Here is a 19878-nt window from a genome sequence, read left to right as displayed (position 1 = left end):
AGTTCTTGGTTCTCCCAGACATCCACATATAAAAATCACATGGGCTTTTAGAGTGAGGTGATTCTTTAAAATAACTTCTATTCTTTGCTAATTGATTGTTATTTCAAGTTAGACAATTTATCTTCTCCGTAATTTAAACATTTTTCATTTCATTTTTTTGTGCACCCTAAATTCAGTAGAGTATGCAGTGGATAATCACAGTACATGAATAAACTGGTGATATGTGGTATTGGCATGATTTACAATTTTGCTTGAAACAAAACTCCCAAATTTTGCCTATGTATCCGTAATGTTACGTGGAATTCATTTCAGAAAAACATATATTTGCAAAGACCATGTTCTGTGTTAGCTTGATATTCAGTCCCCTTTTACGGGGACATAGAGAAAAAATGTACAAGAACATACACCTAACAACCAAAATGTCTACCTTTTTGTTAGGACTTATGTACAATGGGAGAGTCTAACTCAAAACTGATTTATTAAGAAAGACTGCCTCCAGCTTTAAGTATGATATCAAGTAACTCATTTTATTCGATACGAGACTCGTAACATCGTCACCTCACCCCTTTGGGGACAAACTTTCACCCTATTGACCACTTGAGTCACTTGTCAGTATTAGGTTTAAACCTTAATCAATCTATTTGTACTCTCTTTCGTAGTCTAATTCACAATGAAAACACCAATAACTATGATTCAAACCAAGAGGAGAGCTAACTCAAAAGACTTATTAGTTGGAAGGGTCTTGAGACTGAAATATCAAGTCAAAACAGTTTATCTTACTTAAAAGTGAGACTGCTAACACTATCATCAGAAGAGGTCAGGAAAGTACGAGCTAGATCAAGATAAACACAGAAATAAGGTTCCCCTCTTTCTTTTGCTGATTTACTGTATTGGTTTTGTATTTTATCATGGCCATGATTCTGATTACTGCCATTTCTTTAGCTTTACTGTTGAATTCTCCATGCGATTAATTGATCAAGATGAGCGTGTCAAGAACAAACTTAGATACACTCTTTCTAACACACTATTATCAGATACAATTCATTAATAAGAATCATAAGTGATACTCATAAAAATGAGACCAACAAAATTTTGCATTTTCCAATAGATTTTAACTAATAATAAAGTTTGTTAGTGACATCTCTCTTCTGTTATAAATGCTTTTTTGTTTTCGAAACAGAGGAGGCTAGAGTTAAGCAACTAATTCAACAACCCGAACCAAGACACTACTCCAACGGAGAAGTCCAATTCAATTACCCAAACCAAAAAAAGACACTACTCCTACAGTTCAGTTTTCTTCCACACTCACAAGAGGGAATTTCACATATCTTGTGTGAAACCTCAATTTTGGTCCCTAAAATTGGCACATCCCAGTCCTGGACATTACTGAAGGTAAATTCAATCCCAAAACAATTGATCAATTTTATTTCCTAATAAGTCAGGGAGTAAATCAACTCACAGTTAGCTGATGTTGCTGGAAATACGAATATAACAAATTAAGGGATGGTTGAGACGTACAGGAATAAATTTGATGTCTGCTGAAAAAGGCGGAGCCATTGAGGCACATACAGGCAAAAACAGGAATGCGATGGAAAAAAAAATGGTATTTTGCAATGTCAACTATGCAAGAAGACATAAAATGTGGCCATACAAGACATGCTGAGAGGCAAAGAAGGTAACATAGTCTGAAATTTATACATTCAGTGAAGGCTGCGAGAACATGGATGAAGACAAAGCTTATTATGAAAGGGGGGAAAGCGACGATGGAATCCAATAGTTGAGATTAGTGGTGGTTCTCGGCTTTCACCTGCAAGAGGACAAAAGATAACAAATCATGTTCAATTAGCAGTGATAGTGTGTGGATAATTAGTGAACTGAATAGGAATAGGAGGAATACGAAGAAACCCTAATAAGAAGGAGAAGAAGAAGATAATAGTACGTGAGCATGAGAATCGGCATTGAGGCGATCGTAGACTTGTTCGCCGACGAGATAGAAGCCAAATGCAACGAGGGCGATGCCAAGGCCAGGGGTGGCGTGCCGGAACTGATTGATGAGCATGGGATGCTTCCTCCACGCATCCCTTCTTCTGAAGAACTCTGCCGTGTGTTTTCCCGATCCCATTTCCTCTTCCAATTCGATTCTCTCGCATTCTCTCTCCATTTTCTTTCTTTCCATTCTTATTGGGCTCTCCTCAACCCAGGCCCAGACCCATTATTCTTCTTTCTAATACACTTTTATGGCCATTGCTTTCCGCACCCATATGGTGGTGGTCAAAAGACCGAACTGCTCCCCTGTGCCGCCAACCACATTAAAATTAAAATTTAGGGAATAGAAATGGGCCTCTGGTTTTGCGTGGATGAAGCACATGAAGAAATAATAACGTTTGGTTGGTGGTGTGAGGAACAGTAAGGAAGAGTAGCAGAGTGAGTCAGAGATGGCCGCCTTTACACTTCCCTTTCATCTCCGTCTCTGTTCTTCTTCCTCGGCTTCTTCGTCTCTATCATTTTCACCGCTGATTCACAGACTCCCAAACACAGGCAAGTCTCTGAATGCCTTCTCCTTTTCTTTCCCTGTTCCTCCTTGCTTCCTGCTTCACTCTTGCTTCTTTCATATTCATCAGCTGCTCCCACTACTCAAATCTGCTCAAAGAGAAATGCAAAACCAAGCCTCATTTCCTGCTCTGCTCAGTCTCAACCTCAACCTTTGCAAGTCAGTGCTTGGATTCAACTTCCACCATTATATTATATGAATGAATTAACGATGTCAATGTGTTATGTAGGAGCAGACGGTGGAGTCTGGTGGTGATGTCGTGAGAGAAAGAAGTGTGTCGGTTGTCCTGTTGGCCGGAGGGCAGGGCAAGAGGATGGGAGTCTGTTTTCCTTCTTCCTAAATTCATTCATCTATCAATCCCATTTTTTACATCCTTCCCACTTTTCTTCAAATTTTTTTTAATTTATTTAATTTCATTCTATTTCTTTCCTATCACAGGCTATCGTACCAAAGCAGTATCTTCCTCTTTTCGGTCAACCCATTGCTTTGTTTAGGTAATCCTATCCGATCCTTATGTTTTATGCCATATGGCTTCAATTCTGTGTTTCAACAATCATTACATGATACATAACTCATGCGAACCATGTATTATTGCATTCTGCGTACCTTCATCAACCATGCATAAACAAGTCTACTCTACTAGTGCAGATTTGTTACTCTGTTCCTACAGATGCTTTTATATCATCTTTTATTTATTTTTGATACAATGAGGTCCGGATATGCCAATTCTTTGCAGTTTCCACACTTTTTTTCACATGTTTGAAGTGAAAGAAGTCGTTGTGGTTTGTGATCCTTCGTACAGAGACGTTTTTGAAGGTTTCCCCCACCTTTAGCTTTGGTTTCTTTTGCAAAACATGTACTTCTTCGTTATTAATACTCTTTTTTGCTCAGATGCGAAGGGAAATTATGAAGCGGAACTCAAATTTGCACTGCCTGGAAAAGAAAGACAGGATTCTGTTTACAATGGCCTTCAGGAATGTGCTGTTTTTAAAATCACAATGATGGGTTATTTTCAAGCTTTTTCTGTCATTTCATTAGTGTTACGTTTTACTTTTTTTCTTCCCAAATAATGATTATTAGTTGGGAATGAGTAACCTGACATCAAGCCCCTCCCTCCCCTGACAAAAAGGAAAAACAATCTGAAATGTGGTTGGACAACCAAGATTTTGCTGGCTAAGAAAGCCGTTTTCTTGGAAATCTTTCCAGATAACTATATAGTTTTTTCTTGCAATTCTTGGTAGAAAAAACTAGCTAACTCGCTGCTAAAATCTTTTCTGGATAAATTTGAGCATGGACGGAACTATATTGAATGAAATTAATGAGAGAGGGGATATCGCCCATCTAATGCAGAACAAGTTTTCAATACATGCAAAATTTTATATATTTGCCGCCCTTGTAAATTCTCATCTTGCATCCCTTATTACTGATATACAATAGTCAATTTTTCACTCCTTTTAGTGATATACATGGTACTTTTAGATTTGTAATTAATGCCAGTTTCTGTGTACTTTTTTATATATTATGCCTGGCAAAAGTTAGAGACAATAATTTTATCTTTTAGAAATGTTTATTCGTGGTATATAAGAAGCTGGTTGACGAAATATTAAATACTGTATTCTATTTATTCTTATACTTCAGTTTCAAGTGTCTTTTCTCAAACTGTACTTCCTTTTCAACCTTCAAAGAAACTTACAGGTCAATAGTAAAGTTAAGCAATATGTTTTCTTTATTAACTTGTGCTTACAGTGAGTTTTTTTTTTTTTTTTCTTTCTTTCTTTCTTTCTTTTAAATATTGCATCATTTTCTCATACAAACATTTAACTACTTTTTGAAATGTTTTCTCATAGGATCTTATTTTTTTCACATTTATATTTGATTTGGTCATTTATGTAGTTGAATCATGTTTAGTTCTAATGTATCATCACACTTTATTATATTGGTTTGCTACTTTGTTTTATCAGGGAGTTGAAATGTTGAATTATTGTTAAGAATATTATGCTATGCATATATGTCATAAATAAGCTTCTTAACATTACTTTTTATAATAGGCAGACTCTTATGATTTTATGACTTGATTCTACTGGAGCTCCACGAGCTTACATAGGCTCTCAAGTTTGACAACCTTGTGTGGTATCATTGAGTTGTTGAAACCTTGATTGAATTATTAGATGTTCTTTTTTATTTTTGCAGGCTGTTGATCCGAGCTCTGAGCTTGTTTGCATTCATGATTCTGCAAGACCTTTGGTGTTATCAAGCGATGTGAGAAAGGTCTGGATCAATTACATTTCTCTTGAACAAATTTAATTTGGCTTTTTGATTTTTTTTCCCTTGAAGTTACATATTCATTAAGGAAATTTAACAATATTACATTAGTTGGGTGTGTGAGATACCGAAGAATTCATGTCTTCAAGTTGTTATTTAGCCAGGAAAATTTCAATTTTATGTTAATGTTAGTGTCAGGGATGCACAGACACTTTAAAATAGTATGCTTTGTTCATCAACTTCAACCATGTATCCTTATTAGGACATCTCAGGGACACTTCAAAAAGTCCTAGCCAGAGTGCATTTTATAGTTTTTTGTTATTTTTAAACTTCTAAATGAATACTACAAATTGAAATTATTATATAATTTGGTGGATTGTAACACGAATTTTTTTTGTTAATTTTATATTGATTTAAGACATTGTATTCTAGTCGTATTTGGTCCAATGTTTTATGACATTTGTTATAATGCTGTGTTTGAATTGTATCATATCCGCATCCTGTGCTGTATCTTCACCTCCTAGGTTGATGTCAGTGATTTAAATGGAACAAACAAATGCCGAAAAGAACTCTGGGTTGTTATTAACTCCACAATCACACTAGAGTCCATAGTTCATGTAGAAGCTTTCATGCTATTTGGATCCACATGTGTCGATATGTATCTGTACTATTTTGCTTGATTTAAATAGTTTGTGTTTTTGGTCGGGTATTTTTCAAATTCTTCCGAATGCTTATTAGTTAACCTACCCACCCACTCCCTTGCCTTTGGGGTTCTCTCTCGATTTACAATTCAATGGATCGGTAAGAGGATGCTTAGATTACACCTTCATATTCTGTTTTAGGTCCTTGCAGATGGATTATCGAATGGAGCTGCGGTTCTTGGTGTTCCTGTGAAGGCCACAATCAAAGAGGTATTTACTATCTGTTGGTATCCGAATGTTAATTTCCTCAATTGGTTTAAGAGGTTGATGAATTTTCCTTTCTATAGAAGTGAACTTTTCATATCCCCTATCCACAGAAATAATTCTGTAGAAAATTTCAAATCCAAACGTGATCAGCAACTTTATGCAAGAATTCGCAGCTGTGTTTCCTTTGAGTCTTAATATCTGATTACTGTTCATTAAGGTTGACTACATTTTCTGTTATGAATTTGAACAACTAGCATTATCTTCAAACTTTGATTTTTTTTTCTTTTATATTTCCTCTCAATCCCTCTTACCTAATTGTGTATGGTAAACAAAGATGTAGGTTAATGAAGATAAATGTCTTCCTTTCAAGTAAAGTATTTGTTTGTCTTTTTGTGTGGCTATATTCTCTCCTTTTCCCTGCTTGTTGAAAATGTTTTATTTCATTTTTGTTATGGCATCTGATGACCCACAAGCTTGATTTTTATATTTCTCCTAAATTGCTTTTATATGTAATTTTATGTGTTATTTCCCTCACATTTTTGTAGCTGCTGCTCAACTATGGACAGTTTTTACTTCAGCTCCTTTTGTGTTTATACTTGATAGAAGTAGCAATAACTACATGAAATTTGTGCAACAAGAATGTTTTCTTTTTTCGATTGAAATTGTTGTACTGAATAACTAATATGTGCATGAGTATAGCCCTTTACTCTGATTGATGGGTAAGGGTACTGATGTTTGTCTTGCAATCATTTTGCAGGCAAACAGTGAATCATTTGTTGTTAAAACGTTGGACAGAAAAACACTATGGGAGATGCAGACCCCACAGGTCAATAATAATAATAATAATAATTTTATATATATATATATATATATATATATATATATATATATATATATATATATATCATCTTTGTCTGAGAACTTGGTCAATTACTTAGATGCAGTCCATTTTTACAGGTTATTAAGCCTGAGTTGCTGAGGAAAGGCTTTGAGCTTGTAAACAGGTAGTTTCTCATTCTCATACTCAATTTAGTTTAAACTATTTAAAACGTTTAGAAGCATTATCTTATTATTATTATTATGTTATGTACGATATCAAAGTATAAGGTATACTGTCGTAGTGTCATATTTTACATGGGCCCGAGTGCTATGCAAACACTAGTTGGATAGTTGGATGAGAACCCACCACTAAATTGGAATATGAAGTTACAAGTACATATTATTTGGTTTCATTAATTGCATCAATGTTTAGAAGATGGAGTGCTTTTCAGAATCTAACTTGAATTTATGCGCAACCTCGCTTGCAGAGAAGGTCTTGAAGTTACCGATGATGTCTCAATTGTTGAGCACCTTAAGCATCCTGTTTATATCACTGAAGGATCTTATACCAACATTAAGGTAAGCAAACTTCTCCCTATTTCTTCCCTATTAGAATTTGGAACCTTGATGATTATTGATTAGCCATTATGAATTGAAACCATACAAAGCCTTGTATTGTAACTCACGTCATATGCTGCCATAAGATGTGACATGTAGCCAGCACTCACTTTAGCCTGACTAAACCCAAAAAATAATTCAAGCTCAAGAATTGAAGCCGGAAAATTTGACCTTTTTCATAACTTATCTTGGGTCGGGTTATGTATAATAGAAGTCGGTTTGGTGGACCAATTTTAGGATATTTCTATTTGAATTCTACAAAATTCTACCACACCTTCCATTCATTCCGCGATGGACTTTCTGGACCCATTTTAGAATTTCTAGGTGATGCCTAAGAATTTTATGGGGATGCAGAAAAAAAGGCCCCAGTTTTATCTAGTTAGGCTTTTATTTTGCTTTTCTTGAGTATGATCTCTTTTACTTATGTTATTATGAACATGACTTGTTTCTCGTGAAAAACATATTTGGCTTAAAAGAAAAAACACTTTCTTCTATATAACTTACGCTTACCATTGCCAATAAAATAGTTACTCTTGCGCTTTATCTTAACTTTAGTTACAAAATATATAAACTGATGCGAACTGTTTTGCAGGTTACTACGCCTGATGACATGTTACTGGCTGAGAGAATATTGAATGTTGATTCCGAAGAAAGTATAGTGTTGCCAATTCACCTTTGAAGGGAGATCATCGATTAATTTTTTTTCATTATAGATTGATTACTTTTGATTCCGCTAGGTGCATGCCAAGTGTTCCTGCATGTTAGCCAAAATCCTCTTCAAATTGTAATGCACCGTGCCATCAGATTGTAACGATCACACGTGATATGGTCTTGTTTATCATGACTTTCTGATTTTTGCAATAGATATTTTTGTAATAAAATTTGTCTGAAAACACTAACAAGGTAGTTTTCAAGAAAAGAGTTGGATGAATTTTGCGGAAAAGGGTGCCAACACAGTTATTTATTTAAACCAAAGACAAAAAAAAGCAAGTGTCAAAAGACTTGGACTTTTTTTATTGCACACGCAGGAAGAAAGATTGAAAAGATAATGAATGGAAAGGAATGTAGAAAGCTCAAACGTGGTCTACCACTTTTGTTGCTCATTCTGAAAGTTTTGATGTGAAAACTTTTTTAAAGTAAGAAGATTAAGTAACGTGACTTGTCTTGAAAAAGACTCAAAAATGTATAACAATATGTTTGGATTCATTATTAATTAAGCATCTTTCCAAAAGATTTCGTTTGAAGTGATAATAGTTGTAAACTTTAAATTCTTAAGATTGGAAAAAGTTATTGGTACTACTATTCAAGAAAAAAAACAAGAAGCTAAAACAGTGAGTTTTTACCTATGTTAAAATTAAGAGTTTAATTGTTATGCATTAGAAAATATTTCATTAAAATTTTAAAGCTATTTTATATCAAAAAATTTATTATATACAGTAATTTGACAATTAATAGCGTGATCATTTGCATTAGAAAGTTACTATAATTTGCTTTAGTAATTTTTTACAAGTATTTAAAAAAAAAAACTAATCCATACTAAATATCTAACATCATCAAATTGCCTTTTATTGTCACAGGCCACAATATGCTAATAGTTTCGTAATTTTTTTTAGTTATTCACTTTTACTTTATAACATTAATTATATCAAAATGTTAGAAAAAAATTCTTAAACTATTATGAAGGATTTTACTTTTATCATGGTTGATCAAGGTCCAAGTTTGTGGGAAGTATAAGTAAGAATTATTTGAAAAGGCGTTTTAAAAAGGATTTTGTTGATGAATATATATTAATAATTTTTTGTATTATTTGAAAATGATGAACATTTAAACTTACGTTTTTATTTCTTTCAATATATACCTTTAATAAATAATTAACCTGATTCTATATATATAACTATAGTTAAGTTAGTTCTGAATAATTATCAATGTTAACTATGGAGAGCGGTTGAAGTAAGTTAGTCCAACAGCTGTAAAAGCACAAAAATAATGAGAAAACGTGAGGTGCTTTATTTAGTCTGATAGCTTTTATATCGTGTTAATCACTACTTAATCAATTAATTAATCTGCTTTATAAGGAAACCGAAAAGGTTTAAATTTCCTCTTTATTACTTGTTTGATAAAGGATGAACCACATAACATTCTCATTTCACGCTCTCATCCTTCAAGAATGCTCAAAGAAAAAAAAAATTAAAAATCCTTTCTTTATCTTTTCCGCTCCCTTTTCTTTGTCTTACCACAGTCACCGAACAACGCAAAACTTGCCCCTCTGCGCGCTCTAACTGGGGTGCCACCTTTCACCTGCTCACAACAAAAACAAACACAGATGTTATCTTTGTTCAGTTTTTTCAGAAACATGGTTATTCAGAGCAACATAATATAATGAAGTTACCTTCATTACCCTTCTCGGCTTCGACTTATTCCAACATAAAAACCCACAACCACCAGCTCCTGACCCCGATTCATATCCCCTGCAGTAACCAACAAATCAACACAACTTCATTTTTTTAACCACCAACCGTTTCTTGGTACGTCTCTGTGACTGTATTGAATGCATAAATCAGATATAAAGCAGCATCTAATATACTATAAGCATGTATGCCAACCACAAAATTAACTAAAACCAATCCGAAGTGTCCAAATAATAGTATTAGTAATTTTATGACATTTACCATTTAAATTCTACCTTCTATAAATTAACCACATACTCGTAGTTTCTCAAGGGAATAATTCAATGCAGTTTTTTCCATTGAGTTCAAGCGTCATTTTTACCATGGTGTCAAGCATCTCACAACAGTGATGGACAGTATAATGCAAGGAGTTCAACATGCAATATGTATTGTTTGTACAAGAGAGTGGGAATTGCAATGTTGAAGGAAGAAAGACTTACGGATGGTCTTTTCCAGAAATTGTGGCTAAGCTGGTGTCATGCAATAAACTTGGGGACATGGGATAACGATCTGCCTTTCTACCAGTCTGGTCCTTCTGAGGGACCCTTCCATTTTTAAGGGTCAAAACTTTGAGTTCATTATTGGGTTCGTCTTCCCAATGCTGGTGAGAGGAAAATCTTGTTGACTCCATGGACTCCATCGGGTCTACACCATTCTGTGGCAGTACTTGATTCTTTTCGGGTCTCAAACGATTTAATGATCCCGGGGAACCTTTCTCTACGGCCTGTAACCAGGCACTTTCCAGCCTCTGCTCACGAATGATGGATTCAATTCTATGCATCGGATTATCTTGTCTCCTCTCCCTCCCACCATTACCTTCACCCAAGATATCTGATGAAGCAGTCCTAGATTGAAGGTTTCTATCAAGTAAAGGAGGCAAAGTAGAATAAGACTCCGTTCCATTCACATGACCCTGTCTTTGTTCCTTCTCACTAGCCACTATTGACTCACCCTGCTTTACACCTGTTAGATTAACCTTGTTTTCACCTTCTCCACCTGCCAAGTGGATTATTCGGACCTCCACATTGCGCCTAAGAACCATTTCCATGGAGTTTGTGATGCTTCTTAAAAACCTCTCAGCCCGAACTTTAATATCCGCGTCACCAAAAGCAATATATGCTACCAAAACATCTGCAATGAGGATTATATTTTAGGAGGGAATTGTGCATGATAAAATAAATGTGTCATTATGGTGAAAAGCAGCTTCTTGTGAAGATGCAAATGATCCATTGTACTAAAACATTGCTAAAATATCTTCAGAATATCCTAGAGGGTGAGAATGATACATAATAGAAGATGAGTTGTGTTATTCTAGGGATACTTTTGTTCCTTATTTTAAAAATCTTTATGTCATCAGAAATTAAACCTTTTTCTTAAGGAATCTGTCATATTTTGTTATTTATTTGTTACCTCATTGGATTAGGATCAGGAATCTAGTACTTAACCTAATTCCTGGTATGAACAAGGGTTCGGGATAGTAATTCTTTTCTGTATTAGTATCCTGCTATTCTGAATCTCTACTGCCCCTTTTTTTCTCCTTTACCTAAATCCAATCATTTCAACAAGCACACTGAAGAAATATCAACAGCAGCTTGATAAACCATAAAAGATGGGAAAACTTCAATTTCGAGCAAAAAATGTTATTAGCTTACCTTCTACTTCACATATGGACACAAGCTTTCCATGATGGTGCAGCAGCTGCCTCAATGTCTTAGAGTGGCACTTCTCAATACAATGCACCCAGATGTCAGATAACTTCCCTGAATCTATGCACCTATACATTGTATTCCCCACCATAAGATCATCAGATGATACAACTGTAGAGCCATCATCTAATACTGGGCTGTTTGAGGGCTTCGATTTCAAGCTGAAACCTTCAATCTTTGATTCCTTTTGATGTTTGGAATCATCATCTACTGCCTTTTGCTGGGATCCAGAGAAAGGTGACTTTCGAGGCACATACTGAGGGTCTGACTTGTGCGTGCCAGAGGTAACATCTCGTGAAACACTTGATGGATCATCTTCAGTTGTCTTGCAGCTCTGCCTTCTACTGCTGCTTGACTGCGTGAGATCAGGAGAAGGTGTAGAACCAAGCTGCAAAAGAGTTGCTGTGAACCATGTACACCGTTCACTGGATGTTCTTAACTGTTTCTCGGCCTCAGAGAGAAGCTTCAAAGCATTTTTTAACCTCTCCAACTCTGATTCATTCACTGAGCATAAAAATACAAGTGTGCATTTCAATAATCATTAGATGATGATAGATTTTTCATCATAATATCACATTATAACAAAAATCAAAAGGGATACAAAGCACCCAGGAAGTCCAGGAAAGAACCAGAAATATAAAAACTCAAAAAGGAATAGGTATCAGAGTCACAATTATCAAATCTTATGATTCATAATTTGAGACACTTTGGTCACCAACCAATTAGTATTTGAAGATAAATGTTAAAAGATTTCATGTATCTTATGATACATGGATGAATGTACACAATTTCGTATTATGATACAATACGACTATTCATATATTTTTATTTTTTCAGCAATTTTTATAAAAAAAAATGGTAGAAAGTAGTGTGAGCAAAAACAGGAACCGGAAAGAACACTTGGAAACTTATCCTATTTAATTATTCCACCTTTGTTTGTCATTGAAACATTCAATGCATGTATTCCATTTAGCTGTTCAAATGTTCTATTTTCATTTCAGTAATAAAAACTTCACTAACTTGGACATAATTAATAGTTTTGCTTAGCTTGACCTCTTACAAAGTTGTTTTATCTATTTGTAGTTCAAGTTCTTTACGTTGAATACTATATATCATCTATATCATATATTTGAAATAATTTTTAATTGCACCTACATCTTACAATTTGATACAAAATTACAGTTCAGAACAAATAGCTTGGTGATTCATTATCTGAATCTCGATTTAACAACCTTGTTCAAAGCCTACGGTCACAACCGAAAAACAGGATTTAGAAGCAGATCCAGACTCTTTTACAGTTGACAAATGCATGTTCCAATAAATACAAAGCAAAAGAACATCCTAAAATAGAAATAAGAGAGCATAACTATAAATCACATAATACACATCCTTCTCTTGGTTTTCCATTGACGATTTAACTTGGATGATAAATCAGTAGCCTAAGCACAAGCATGATATCATTGTATCAAATGCAATATCCTGCTATTTATTCACGTTTACCAATATCCTTTGGCTATAGATGAAAGTTCATGAACTTATTGATCATTATAAACTTTTGAATAGGAACAGGCATTGCACTAAATAACACCGAAGTTATTTTATGTGTTTTAAGATGAATGACGTATTTTGGTGGACATTAAGATAAATAAATATATAAGTGTTAACAAATCTAATTAGGGATTGTACTCACAACTCCGTCCACCAAAGAATGAATCATCAGGTCTTGTGTCAACGACTGCATATGACCCAGCAATGATGTCCATGATAAGGCCAGCAAGTTGAGACATCAAAACCATTGGATCAACTCCAGAGTCCATCAATTCTCTAGCTCTTTTCACTGTCTCTACAGTATCTGACGACATTGCCAACTCCAAAAGTTCCAACAATTTTTCATCTGAAACAACTCCCACCTGTTGCAGGTAATATAGAAAACAGCATTATGTTTCTACATAACCACTTACGCAAAAAAAAAAAATTGTAAAGTTAAAAGCATTATTAGAACTGTTGGGCGTATTTAAGATCCAAAAGGCTGTTTTTGCCTATTTCCTGGGACAGCTGTTAAAATATGATCATCTCATAATTAGGTGTTTGAAAACATGAATATGGCAAAAATTAATAGTCGCAACAAACTCACAAGTTCATTGACAAGAGAAGTAGTAATTCTCTTCCCCAGCAAACTAAGCTGTTCTAACATTGTTTCTGCATCTCGAAGCGATCCATCTGCATTCGTAGCAATGAGGTCCAGTGCATCTGCTTCAACATCAAGGTTCTCCTGAGTAGATATTTTCCTCAACCTGGTCACCATATCCACATCTTTAATTTTATTAAAAAGGTACTTTTGGCAACGAGATTGTATTGTCCGTGGTACATTGTCAAGATCAGATGTTATAAATATGAATACAACTCGCTGGGGTGGTTCTTCCAGGAACTTGAGAAATCCCAGCCACGTCTTTGAGGGCAACAAGTGACACTCATCAATAACCAAAACTGTATATTGTGGTGAGGCTGACGATGACTCAGTTGACAATCTTTTCAGGAGATATCTAGCCTTATCAATTCCTCTCTTATTGGTTCCATCAACTTCCAAAAGATCACTGCTCTTACCAGAAATGAGATTAGTGCATTCCCTGCAGTAGCCACAAGGTTTATTCTCATCAGGACTTGCACAGTTCAAGGCAGCAGCAAATATCTTAGCGGTTGACGTTTTGCCAGTTCCACGGGGACCTTGAAACAGATAGACAGGAGCAATGCGTCCCCTGGAAACAGCATTGATAAGTGACTGAACAACAATATTCTGCCCAATCAGTTCGCCAAAGAACATCGGCCTATACTTTTGGCTGAAACAGCGACTATTCTCCGGCGTGCCCTCCTCTTCCCCTTCCCCATTGAGAGCTACAATCTCCAATCCCTCTTGACTCCTACAACTAGATGACCACCTTCTTCCATCCAAGCGGCTCAATCCCTCAAGATCAAGCTCCCCAAAGTTCGTGGAAAGTTCATCATCACTCCTTCCGGTTCCCACAGACGACCCTTCTCTGGCATCACCACTGTTTGTGAGTAATGGAATGACACCTCGAGCACTCCTCTGAGAAAGTCTTCTCTTTTGAGATGCCGAAACCGATCTGCGGTGTCTGGGATAAATATTTTGACTTCCACAGAGCATGCTACTCCCTTTCCTCCTTAAAGTGTCGGACAGTGAGGGAGAATAGCAACTCCCACACATCCCTTTATGTTTAGGAGTCCTCTTGGACCAATAGCAAGGAATTCCACATCCTTGGCGGCCAGGCAAATCCAAATGATCATCAATCTCATCATCTCCATCGCCATCATTCACGGAAGTGGTGGTGCCATCCCAGGATCCAAGGGTGCTGGGATAACGGTGACCGTACCGATTGTAAGAACTAGTTGACAATGCAGGGGTGCTATAAGAATAAGAAGAGTCCTCTTTTCGACTTCTTCTCAAAAACTTCGAGGAAGAGCGAGACCAGTTCTTTTGCCTGAGTTTGAGAAGCAAAGGGGAAGTCCCCGAAATCGGTCTCACGCCCTCAGAATTAGTGTAATCCTCGGTATCATCAGAGAACTCAACAGAGTCATCTCTGCTAAAAAATGGCAAAGAAGAATGGCCCTCGAGCATTGCCTTCGAAGAACTCACAAAATTTCTCCCTGGATTCGTTTGTCTATGCTGTTGATATTTTGCTAAAAAATCAAAATGAGGGTTATTTTGCTTACTCTTTTTCTTAACGGGGACAGTTCTTCTCGAAACAAGATTAGCATCCCCACATCTGAAAATAGAAGAACGAGTCCCACCACCGCCACCGGTACCACCAGCAGCCAGGTATGTATCACTCTTAGAGTCGCAACCATTGCGAGCATCACTCAAACTGTCTCTGTCTCTGTCCCCAAGAAGCGACGAAGACCCCCCATCATCACCATCATCGTCATCTTCTTCCTCGTTGTATTTCTCACTCGAAGATTTGTAGTTCTTCCAATTGTACAAGAACACCTTTTTCTCCCTCTCCTTCTCTTTCTCTTTGTCATTGTTGGCAAGTTGAGAGTTGGTGCTGAGCCTTCTACTTCCACTGTCTCTGTTCCATGCAGCCACGGATCTTGATGAACTGAGCGGTGACTTCCACGAAGATGTGGTGCCAGGATCTCTGAGAACTCGAGCAGCCTTGCGTATTTGGGTGAGTTCCTTTTTCAAGTGAAGCTCGGACACCCGCATTTCTGACATCTTCTTCTTCTTCTTGCTCTTCTTCAACCTACCGGCACCCACAAAGAATGACAAATGCCCATTTACCTTTACTCACCCTATGCACTACCCATTTCAGAATGCAGAGTGGAGTATGTGTTTACGGTGTAAAAATCACAGCTTTGTGAGTGGGAAAAGAGAGAGAAGAAGCAGATCTGACAGATGACACAGTTGAGCGTGTGTGAAAACGAAATGGGTGTCTTTTTTGGTTGACTGCTCCTCTCTTTCTCTCTCTCTTTTCTTTGCTTGTTCTTAGTGAGTGAGTATTTTTCTCTTAATAATACGTTAGGGTTTCATTTTTCTTTTGGCGCTCCGAGAAGTGAAAGTGTTGAATTGAAATGAATCTCTGTGAGTGTTTGTTTGTGTGTGGGAGGATTCAGTGGGTCGTTTGGTTGCTTTTGATGATCATCGAAAAAAGAACCAACAATTAACGTAACATAACGTGCGATGGGATCAAAATGAAAATAAAAATAGAAAATGGCCCCTACAAACACGGTGACACTCCCAACTCACATTTGGTGCTAACAAAGGAAATCATATAAGCGAATTCAAAAAAAGATTCTTCCTTCCTAAAATGTCTTTTTTATCATCGCCTTGATTGATTCCTGTCTTGTTCCTCAAATTTTTGACTTTTTGTCCATCCTAATTCCACCCTTCTCTCTATTATTTCATTAACATCATATCCATAAACAATAACATCTTTTTATGACAAAATAGCAACATTCCCTTTTTATTTCTCTCTTCTTAAAACTCAAATTTCCACTTTTTAATTATAGATCGCCCATAAAAACTCCAACTTTCCTCTCACCATATTTTCAATTAATACCCATCTTCCCATAAATAAATAAAAGTTATAATAGAATATGACTTGATTCTCTATTTCTCTGATCGAATCTTTGATTTGCCTATTCAAATAAAAATTACTATATTCAAGTATTCAAGAGAGAATCATGTGAAATATCTCAAAATTTTCATTAGGAAACTTAGCTTTAGGACAAACAAACGTAACCAAAGAAAGTATCTTGTTGGAATCTGTGGCTAACGAGGTCCATATTACTGGTTTGAATTTTGATGTGGGCATTGAAGTGTATTGGTGCAATAGGAAGGAATAGTGTTTGTAGAGTTTAGTTGCATCACCGTCCTAGATTGAGCACGCAGCTGCTGTTATTGAATGCATGGTGAGTTGATCTACGTCGGTTGAAGAAGCTACCTAATGATGTGAAATTCTTGTGACACTTTATGGTTTCTTTGTATTGCTTACATTATACCATTGGGAGATACCTGCCAATACCAGCCTATCACCACCCACTCTTCTTATCATTATTCCACACAAACAATAAAAATTAGGCACCACACTTAGCCTCTAAAATAATTTGGCAAAACAGTGAGAATGACAGCTTCACACCAGAGGGTCCTCATGTATAGAATTAGCACTAGTCTTTATCTTTGTGTCCACTAGTGCGACCCTACAAAAGTAGGCATGTGACTCAGATAGATACCTTCCCTTGTAGTTTTCACTCTCCATTTCTTATTCTTAGTATTCTCTTTAACCAAATAAACTTCCAACTTTCAGTCCAAGAAATTTTCCACACAAAATCTCATACCTCAATACATTTCAATTTCCAGTATAATATTACGTGGACTAGAGATAATTCAAATCTCATCTTATAAACCAATTTTGTAAAACTAAATTAGGTTTAAAATTCACTTCTTAGTATCAAAATTAGTTAGACTTACGATAAAAATAAAATCAATCTGTTTCACAACGGTCTTATCTCAGCTCATGTTTCTTATTGATAGGTGAACAATGCAATGGTGAATTCTGTTTCAAAATGATAGAAAGACCCGACATCAAAGGATAAAAAACATCATCGCTGTAGATGTTTGGCTGCCACAAATCTGTTATCCTTATAGTAACTTTTCTTCTCACACCTCTAACTTTAAATTTCGAAGAACTAATTAAGGATCAATAGGCCACGTTTTCACAATTCAGTATTGGAAATGAGAATCAAACCAGTTTTTTTTTTATGATGTGATCTAATTCAGGTCTTAAGAGTATTAGTATGGTATGTTCTGGGAATTCTCCTTCTTATGTTTTCCCTTGTTCTTGTAATAATCAAATCAGATTGATGTGAATCATTATTAGTAATGAAAAAAACAACATTCATTACTGTATTTGCCATAATGAAATGGTTGGTGGATTTAATTTCACCCTCTGAACGTGCATGAGTTACCACTGACAGATCACACTGTACTGCTTACTGTTCACAAAAGTACGGTTTAGACATGTCACCTGTTGAATTCGACGACAAACAACTGCAGAATCAATCTTATTAGAGGTAACTGTCGTTTGATTTTATTTTATTAACGTAAAAACAAATAGTAACTGTTTTTTTTGATAAATTTCACTATTGATAAAGATGGTAATTGCAGAACCTACCTTCACACTCCAAAAATGATGGGAAAGGGAGACAACGGTGCAGGTAAAGGGGTTGAATGCAGTAGGTATGGCGCCATTAATTAGATGTTACTTTAGCAGCACAATGTTGTTGTCATTATTGGGAAGGTCTTAAAACATCCTTGAAAAAGGAAATTTAAGATGAAGTTAATAATTAGCAGCAGAAAGAGTTTTAGTTTGTGGGACATTATGGAATCAATTAGGGCAATTGCAACTCTATTTTCGATAGTTAGAGCATTGATTTTGGTCACATTCACTACGTAAGATCTTATCCAAGTACACACATATTACTCATTCATTTCTTCCATATCACATTCCGTGTCTACAACAAATATAGAAATTTATCATATTTTTTCCCAAACAAACAAAAATTATTCATTCTTAAAAATCATAATTATCGTGTTTTTATGTCTCTTAAGGGTTCGTGATTTTTCTTAGGAGTTTATGGACACATTATATTTTAAAAAACAAAATAGCGTAAATGAGCAAATTGGATTTACATGCACTGTTATCGAACAAATTATGATTCAAGCATGTCGTGAAAGAAAAAAGATAAGTGCAGAAGTTAATTCAATAATTTACTTCAATAAAGCTTTTGTGTTTCATGGCTTCGTTTTTCACTAAAATTGTGTAAATGGTAATAATATTGGGTGGGGTAGGATGAGAATGTAGGTTGAGCATTTTTGTCCGTTTAAACATATATTACCATATTTTTTCATTTAATTAATATTTCAATCTTTAAGTTGATTTTCTTGTTTGTATTTAACATTAATTGTTAAAGTTTTTTTGATAGTTTAAATGATATTTTTTTTATAAAATATTTAACTTTTACATATTTATTTGATGAGATAGTAATATTATATTTACTTAATTTATTTCAATTTTATTATTAATAATAGACTCATAGATTACAAAAAAAAATTATACAACATTAAAATAAAATTATTATTACAACATTTATATAAATATTTTTAATTCTATTTATGTGTATTAACTCATAGGAATATGAGTTAATTAGTATGCAAGATAAACAACAAAATTAATGTGCATTTTTTATATGCGACTAAGTAAAAAGAAATTACTCATAATTTTTATACAAAATTAACTAATCTGTTTTATTTTTAGGCATTTTTTTCCTACTTTTCTAAACATTTTTTTCACTTCCAAACTTTCTTAAAATCTCAAAACTATCATTTGTAAAAAACAATTAACTTAAAATAATATTTTTTGAGTTTTTCTCTTTTTTTTCAACGAATTTCAAAATTAGTTGAAGCCTAAATAAATTTCAAAAGTCTTCTAAATCTTTAGTAGAGTTCGAAATCTATTTTCGAAAATTGAAAATACAGAAAAAAAACGTTTGGAAATGCTGAGAAAAATGTCTTTTATTTTTTTATAGACCAAATATGATATGGCCAAACACGAGATGGTATTACGATAGTAAGGACCAAGAAAACAATGAAAGAATGTATAAATTTAGTTATAAGATTTGAATTGGCAAAGAAAAGAATGGAAGCAAAGACAAATAGACTACAGTAGTCCTACCTTCATTTCAAAGTTCTTAATAGAATGCTAAAAGTCGTGTTACTCATCACCATTATTTCACCCATGTTCTAAAATGAAAATTAGAGATAAAACTGCTCACCTTATAATCCCATTTTTTTACTTATCTAAGGTGGTCCAATAGCAGCTCAACCAGCTTGTAGGGTGAGGTTTGCACTCACTTATAAACTATAAATTCACCTTATTTCTAGTCGATGTAGGATTTCCAACAACATTCATTACCATGACTAATGGCAACTTGATAAAGAGCACAGAGGAAAAGCTAAAACAATTATTTTAACTTTCTGTTAATGCATCGAT

The 19878-nt window shown here is 35.1% G+C and overlaps 3 protein-coding genes across 4 annotated transcripts; 1 reads left to right on the top strand and 2 right to left on the bottom strand.

The window, feature by feature from the left end:
* Positions 1 to 1515: 1515 nt before the first annotated feature.
* Positions 1516 to 2191, bottom strand: LOC108321910 (NADH dehydrogenase [ubiquinone] 1 beta subcomplex subunit 3-B). The gene is made up of 2 exons (XM_017553822.1): positions 1940 to 2191; positions 1516 to 1807 (listed from the first exon to the last, which is right to left on the bottom strand). The coding sequence occupies exons 1-2, from the start codon at positions 2174 to 2176 to the stop codon at positions 1784 to 1786; spliced, it is 261 nt and encodes an 86-aa protein (XP_017409311.1). The 5' UTR covers positions 2177 to 2191; the 3' UTR covers positions 1516 to 1783.
* A 160-nt stretch (positions 2192 to 2351) lies between these two features.
* LOC108321897 (2-C-methyl-D-erythritol 4-phosphate cytidylyltransferase, chloroplastic) lies at positions 2352 to 8039 on the top strand. 2 transcript variants are annotated; one of them, XM_052871927.1, is made up of 12 exons: positions 2352 to 2538; positions 2622 to 2710; positions 2787 to 2870; positions 2990 to 3045; positions 3288 to 3367; positions 3443 to 3526; positions 4743 to 4819; positions 5656 to 5724; positions 6479 to 6547; positions 6679 to 6725; positions 7029 to 7119; positions 7751 to 8039. In XM_052871927.1, the coding sequence occupies exons 1-12, from the start codon at positions 2436 to 2438 to the stop codon at positions 7835 to 7837; spliced, it is 936 nt and encodes a 311-aa protein (XP_052727887.1). In that variant the 5' UTR covers positions 2352 to 2435; the 3' UTR covers positions 7838 to 8039. The 2 variants fall into 2 exon arrangements, with proteins under 2 accessions (XP_052727887.1, XP_052727886.1); XM_052871926.1 differs by having other exon boundaries at positions 2781 to 2870.
* A 1205-nt stretch (positions 8040 to 9244) lies between these two features.
* LOC108347060 (protein STICHEL) lies at positions 9245 to 16058 on the bottom strand. The gene is made up of 6 exons (XM_017586177.2): positions 13446 to 16058; positions 13002 to 13221; positions 11258 to 11815; positions 10046 to 10736; positions 9548 to 9626; positions 9245 to 9456 (listed from the first exon to the last, which is right to left on the bottom strand). Exons 1-6 carry the CDS (start codon positions 15540 to 15542, stop codon positions 9361 to 9363), a joined length of 3741 nt encoding a protein of 1246 aa, XP_017441666.1. The 5' UTR covers positions 15543 to 16058; the 3' UTR covers positions 9245 to 9360.
* Positions 16059 to 19878: the final 3820 nt, after the last annotated feature.

The sequence above is a fragment of the Vigna angularis genome, chromosome 1 (assembly GCF_016808095.1).
Source record: "Vigna angularis cultivar LongXiaoDou No.4 chromosome 1, ASM1680809v1, whole genome shotgun sequence".
NCBI lineage: Eukaryota > Viridiplantae > Streptophyta > Magnoliopsida > Fabales > Fabaceae > Vigna > Vigna angularis.
Note: the sequence above shows the minus strand (reverse complement) of the source record. Positions and strands in the feature narration are given on the sequence as shown.

What these genes read in the sequence shown, in the direction of transcription:
- LOC108321910 (XM_017553822.1), bottom strand. Translation starts at nt 2,176, where the DNA reads ATGGAAAGAAAGAAAATGGAGAGAGAATGCGAGAGAATCGAATTGGAA. An exon ending in ATGCCGATTCTCATGCTCAC is followed by an intron (nt 1,808 to 1,939) that starts GTACTATTATCT and finishes GTCCTCTTGCAG; the next exon opens with GTGAAAGCCGAGAACCACCA.
- LOC108321897 (XM_052871926.1), top strand. Translation starts at nt 2,436, where the DNA reads ATGGCCGCCTTTACACTTCCCTTTCATCTCCGTCTCTGTTCTTCTTCC. An exon ending in GGCAGGGCAAGAGGATGGGA is followed by an intron (nt 2,871 to 2,989) that starts GTCTGTTTTCCT and finishes TTCCTATCACAG; the next exon opens with GCTATCGTACCAAAGCAGTA. An exon ending in GTACAGAGACGTTTTTGAAG is followed by an intron (nt 3,368 to 3,442) that starts GTTTCCCCCACC and finishes TTTTTTGCTCAG; the next exon opens with ATGCGAAGGGAAATTATGAA.
- LOC108347060 (XM_017586177.2), bottom strand. Translation starts at nt 15,542, where the DNA reads ATGTCAGAAATGCGGGTGTCCGAGCTTCACTTGAAAAAGGAACTCACC. An exon ending in GTCCATATGTGAAGTAGAAG is followed by an intron (nt 10,737 to 11,257) that starts GTAAGCTAATAA and finishes TCCTCATTGCAG; the next exon opens with ATGTTTTGGTAGCATATATT. An exon ending in AGCCGAGAAGGGTAATGAAG is followed by an intron (nt 9,457 to 9,547) that starts GTAACTTCATTA and finishes TGTTGTGAGCAG; the next exon opens with GTGAAAGGTGGCACCCCAGT.